This window comes from Lynx rufus, unplaced genomic scaffold (assembly GCF_022079265.1).
Source record: "Lynx rufus isolate CCGP_SWC_20201006 ecotype Redwood Valley unplaced genomic scaffold, mLynRuf1.p SCAF_13, whole genome shotgun sequence".
In the NCBI taxonomy this organism is placed as follows: domain Eukaryota; kingdom Metazoa; phylum Chordata; class Mammalia; order Carnivora; family Felidae; genus Lynx; species Lynx rufus.
The window spans coordinates 58,939,026-58,945,206 of NW_025814827.1; the positions used below are offsets into that span (position 1 = coordinate 58,939,026).

The 6,181-nt window shown below is 46.0% G+C and overlaps 1 protein-coding gene across 1 annotated transcript; it reads right to left on the bottom strand.

Annotated features, from left to right (window-relative positions):
* Positions 1-1,058: 1,058 nt before the first annotated feature.
* Positions 1,059-2,594, bottom strand: CLEC14A (C-type lectin domain containing 14A). The gene has a single exon (XM_047074729.1). The coding sequence runs from the start codon at positions 2,592-2,594 to the stop codon at positions 1,125-1,127; it is 1,470 nt and encodes a 489-aa protein (XP_046930685.1). The 3' UTR covers positions 1,059-1,124.
* Between the last annotated feature and the right edge of the window lie 3,587 nt (positions 2,595-6,181).

The window sequence follows — 6,181 nt, forward strand, 5'->3', positions numbered from 1 at the left end:
TATGGAGAGCTGTTACCATGCCTGTTGTTAAATTATAAACATTCGAAGATGGGCATGTACAATCATTGCACACACTTTTTTTTTTTTTTTACACATACTTTTTTAAGGAGGATAAGGAAATAGTTTGGAATTCAACATTTTTCCTTGGATTAAACAGTACGTAAGAACCTAGCAACTTTGGCAGAAATCCAGCTCATTTTTGCTTTAATGCACCCAAAAGATTTCAAATCAATACTTAGCATTAACGTTTTAATTGAAAATTAACATCACCATAATTGGAAGTGAGGATCAGCATCCTAATGTTTAGGAGAGGGCTACTTGGTTGGGAAGGTCATTACACTGGACGGCACAAACGTTGGAAACGGAAAACACAAATCATTTGTTTCCTTGAGCAAGGACACACAGTAAACACTTGAATTGGTGGTCAACTATAATTTGCTTCTAGAGCCAGCTACTCTGGCAACACTACAGTTTGGATTTATAGCAGAGCACATAAGTAGAGTGACTTTGAAAGCAAAGTATAAAAGAACCAAGAAAAAAAGTTGCTAGTTGTTAAAGATCTACTCCTCATTACAAGGACTTGAAGATTTCCCCTTCAATCTGAAAGCAGGATGCTCTTATTGCTATTCCCAGCATGCCCCTATGCTGTTTTTCCTAAATAATTACTCCTCCAGGAAACCAATGATATTTGAGTGTGGGTTATCAACAATCCTTTATTTTTTGCCTGGGTATTTCAAACCATTATACGTCCAGGCTGAACAATGCAGACAGTAAGTTTCCTTTCCATTTTGGTTTAAAAAAATTTTTTTAATTGTGTTGTTTTCTATTTGCTTCCAATGTCTTAACAAATTCAAGCCCTTCTCCAAATCCCCCAGAATAAACACAAGGGAAAACCTCTCCACAGTAGGATCCCAGCCCCCACTACCACCATAAGGCACTTCCATTTCAATCACCTCTTTCTTCTTCAGGGATCCAGCGTCCAGTTCAGATTTATCTCCTCAGTAGAGTAGAGGGAATTTGGGGGAAGAGAATTTTCTATAGGAATAGTCAGTCCCTAAATAAGTTCATTTTCTTTCCCCTTTCATTGACAGTGAAAAACTCTGCTCAGAGGGAGTGCCTTTTCCCTATGTGTCACCTGACCCAAGAGAGGACCCTGTCAGTGAGGCGCCCTCCGCTCTGTCCCGCAGACCACAGTCCCCTACCTTCACCCCATTGTCTGTGCAATGTACAGAACTGGAGCGCAGAGCAGTGGCCTCGGTACCACTCTCCATGCCTGGCTGGGCCAAAGGCTCCTTTCTTGACTGGGAAGAAGAGCTTTTGTGGAAGCAGAGTTTGAAAAGCCCCAGCACTGTCATAGTCAAGATAACCAACACTATGACCGCTATGCTCACAAGTATGAAGACCACGGTGGAGGAGGAGCCGAAAGCCTGGGGAATGGCAGGGGAAGACGTGGAATTAAACTTGGGAGTCACGCTTCCTGAAGAGGTGATGGCGGCCTTTGAATTAGCTTGAGAGGACATCTGAAGAGTGGACATCGTGCTCTGTGCTCCCCACTGAGGAATCTCGGCAATAGATGTTGCTGAACTGCCTTGTCCAAGGACATGTGGTACCTCCCTTGGCTTTTCAGGTACCCTGGGTGTCCACGTTCTCTTCTGATCGGGGCTGGCTGCAGTGGCTGGCCTGGTGGGCACCTCGGTCCCCTCAGAGACCGGCTGTCCTTCCCCACTGTTTACACAAGAGTGTCCGTCTTTCCCCAGCACGAAGCCCGCCGCGCATTCGCAGGCAAAGCCTCCCAAGTCATCTACACAGTTAGAGTGCTCTGCGCATTTGCCAGCACGGAGGTACTTCCCGGGGCAGGGACAGAGCACAGCCCCGGAGGGTATCCCGTCCCAGCGCGCGCCGACCTCGTCCACGATGCAGGTGGCTGTGATGGAGAGCTGCCCAGGGCAGAGCGCACTCACCTTGGTCCCTGGGGGACTGAAGTCCAGAGCCGCGCTGTACAGCTGGAAGGGCGCACGGTAGCTCAAGTTAGAGGCGGCCCCGGGGCGCGGAGCCGGGCACAAGCCCTCAAACTGGTATTTGCACAAGTAGCCATTGGCGCGCGAGTGGCATCGCATCTCCTTCCAGCCTGCGGGCTCAACCCCCCGGGTGGCCTGGAGTCCTGCGCAACTCCGAGAAGTGCAGGAGCGTTGAGGCTCCTCCACCCACTGCAGCGTCTCGCTTTCGGACACGCTGACGTCGGGGGAGAGCCAGGAGAAACCCCGCAATGGCTCTTTCTCCAGAGTGCAGTGCGATCGCCCGCGTTCCAGCGCCACCCAGAACAGAAGGTCTTTGGAGCCCCCTCCGGGCCCCGGGCCTGCCCGCAGGAGCGCAAGCACCGCCCGGAGCTCTGCGCCCCCGCTCACCGTGCTGAGCGCCCCGCCGCGCAGACTGCAGGCCTCCTCGGCCGCCAGCCTCTTGATGGTAGCGTGGTGCAGGCTGTAGCAGGCCCCCGAGGCCGAGCAGCCCGCGCGGTCTGCGGTGGGGTGCTCGCTCCGGCCAGGTCGAGGCCAGAACGCCTGCCAGAGGAGGCACAGAGCTAGTGCCGGCCTCATCTTGAAGGCCCTGCGCCCACAGCTGTTCCTAACTTGGATCTGTCCCGCCCGAGGGCGCGGAGCTGTCCCAAGAGCGTGGTCACCGCCCCCTACAGCTGGCTCTCCCCCACTTCCCCCGCCCCATCAACGGCCAAGAATCCCCACCGCCGCCCTGGCTGCAAACAGCCTTCCTTAGGCCCCTACAGGAAATGTGTCCGGAGCTATGCCAGGCCTCTCGCAGCCCTGATTTATTCTGGGGTCGGGGACACAGCTGGTGCGAGAGGTATAGGGAACACAGTCGACCAGGTCAAACACCCTGCTTAGAGCAAGAGAAAAAGAAACAAAGTCGCTACAGGGAAGAAACGTAACGTTTCCCTACCCCCCGCTAGAAAGTTTCAGGAACTCAGATCCCAAAACACTGGTGAACATTAACAGGAAGGACTGGAGACGAGGAACTCGCTCACAGCCCACACCCACCCATTGTGCTTCGTCCAGGACTGTGGAGTTGGCTTCACAACAATGTGTAGACGGCTCCAGTTTTCACGAGGCTCTAGACTGGAGGGGGAAAGAATCTTGTGAGAAATATAAGCATATCCCTTCACCACCAGAGGCAGCACTATTTAAGTGCCAATCTCTTACTGGGCACGGCTTCTCTCTCCTGTCCAAGGAGATTTCTGCACGCTAATTGCTAGACAAAGAATTTAGAGAGTTCCTTTTGGGTGTTTTCAATGGGTAATACTGCTTCTTCAATCAGAGCTTGTCTTTTTTTTTTTTTTTTTTTTAATTTTTTTTTTTCAACATTTATTTATTTTTGGGATAGAGAGAGACAGAGCATGAACGGGGGAGGCGCAGAGAGAGAGGGAGACACAGAATCGGAAGCAGGCTCCAGGCTCTGAGCCATCAGCCCAGAGCCCGACGCGGGGCTCGAACTCACGGACTGCGAGATCGTGACCTGGCTGAAGTCGGACGCTTAGCCGACTGCGCCACCCAGGCGCCCCCAGAGCTTGTCTTACAGTCTATTGTTTGCTTCTATTTGTTTCTCTTTGAAATGGCCTTATTGGTCACTCAGGAAAGGAAATGTACTTCTAAGCCTAAATGGAAAACAATGGCCATAGATCTTAACTGTTGTGTAGTTACCTTTCCTTACCACTGTATTGGTTCATAACTTCTTCTGGCATATATGTTATATAAAAATGAGATCGTGGTCTTATTAATGTTTGGGAACAACTACCCCATGTGTAATTTTATCCTTGAACTATTTTAATATCATTTTCACCTGCGATTGAGTTGCCAATATTTGAATTCTTTTAACGTTTATTTATCATTGAGAGAGAGAGAGACAAAGCATGAGCATGGGAGGGGCAGAGAAAGGGGGGAAACACAGAATCTGAAGCAGGCTCCAGGCTCTGAGCTGTCAGCACAGAGCCCCACTGGGGCTTGAACTCACAAACCTGGAAATCATGACTTGAGCTGAAGTCAGAGGCTTAACAGACAGAGCCACCCAGGTGCCCCTTGAGTGCTAATATCTGTATTAGTAAGTTGTAAAAGTCCCCTTTAAGGGATACAAGAATTCAATATTCTTTTTTTTTTAATTTTTTTTAACATTTATTTATTATTGAGAGAGCGAAACAGAGCATGAGCATGGGAGGGGCAGACAGAGGAGGAGACACAGAATCCAAAGCAGGCTCCAGGCTCTGAGCTGTCAGCACAGAGCCCGACGTAGGGCTTGAACTCACAAAAATGAGATCATGACCTGAGCCGAAGTCGGACGCTTAACTGACTGAGCCACCCAGGCGCCCGATATTCTTTTTTTTTTTTTTTCAATGTTTATTTTTGAGGGGGGGAGGGGCAGAGAGAGAGGGAGATAGAGGATCCAAAGCAGGCTCTGCGCTGTCAGCCAGGAGCCAGATGCAGGTTCGCACTTACCCACCATGGGATCTGATCTGAGCCTAAGTGGGATGCTCAACTGACTACACCACCCAGAAACCCCAAGAGTTCAATATTCCTAAGAAATTAAATTATTTATTACATTACAATGCACATTATATTCTGCAAAAAAATGCCCTATGACTTAAAAATGAGTGAGTCAATTTCTTCAGAGGTCCAGTTTTTTAAAATTATAAACAACTCAGTTGAAAGTGGGAAGGAATTAAAGATAAGTAAAGGAAGAAAAGTTTAAACACTTCACTGTGTGTGAAAAGATTTTCTTGTTAGCAACATAGACAATTCTACATCATTTTAGGAGATCTATTATCCATCTTGACTCACAGTGACCAGATACATTGCAACAGAAGCACAGAGTTTCCACTAATCCCACTTAACATGCATGATGCTTTTAAATATCTATAATCAGAATGAAAGTTACCATTCCATGAATAATGCATACCACAGTTTTAAACTCACTTTCTTGTGCTAGATTAGATGGTTCAGATTAGTGAGGAGGGGTGGAAAGGAAGTCCTGAGGATCACATCTGTATGTCCTTACTTCTTTCTTACCACTACTCTCACTCTTCTTTTCCTCTTGGAAATTCTATGTGTGTTAACAAGCTATAGTAAACACCATGAATCATCATCACACTTACTTGCTTTTGCTGACTGTGGAGTTTTGCAGCAGGATTTCTCTCCTACCCTCGCTGCTTTCCAATTTAAAGGACATTCATTAGTCCTTCATTTCAGATGTCCATGTCACCTTAAACATGACTTTGCATTTAAATTAAGTGACTTAATGTCTAATGAGAAAGGAACATGAACATCTAGAAATCTAATTGAATGGATTTTAAAAATACTTAATCATGTGGGCCAATTCTATATACCTTTGCAATCAGGTGTTCATAAATGTGTCCATGTAGCGCTATATATTTTAATAAAATAAAACCTTTTATAAACCTGAGTAGGCAATGGAAATCTCTCAGATATTTTTTAAATCACTTGGGATGAGGTGAAGCTTCTAGAGTGAGAAAGAATGAATGACTGAAAAGCTTATAGCAAATACATGATCTCACTCCTTGGCATTCTGCCTCGGGAGGTGGGATACCAGAAGAGAATATAATGGCCAAAATGACTGTATATCATAGTTCTGGCTATGTCTGCAGTAATGTGAAAGAAGAGTTGCAAAAAAATAAAATAAAATTAGCCCCAAGTAAGACATAGGTCATTTTGTAATTAATTACTTTGTATTGATCTATACACCACTACCATATTTTGAAATGCACAGTATTCTTGAAAAAACTAGAAATGAAGGAATGTTGGAATGTTTTTATTTTAAAATAATGTTTATTAAGATCACAATAAGATACCATTTTACCTCCACTGGATTCCAAATATTTAAAATTCTGATAATGCCAAGTGTGGCTCCATAGCTTCTTTCACATGCTACAGATGAGGGCAACAACTCTGGAAAAGCTTGCCAGTTTTTTCTTAAAATCAAACATTTACCTCCTCTATACCCCAGTACTTCTATATCCAGGTATATACTCAACAGAAACTCTTGCACATGCATAAGAGAAGACACATAAAAGGATGTTTATAGCAGCACTGTTCATACTAACAAACACCAGAACGAATCCAAATGTCCAGCAATAGATGGTAGATAAAATAAACCAAGATAC

What these genes read in the sequence shown, in the direction of transcription:
- CLEC14A (XM_047074729.1), bottom strand. Translation starts at nt 2,594, where the DNA reads ATGAGGCCGGCACTAGCTCTGTGCCTCCTCTGGCAGGCGTTCTGGCCT.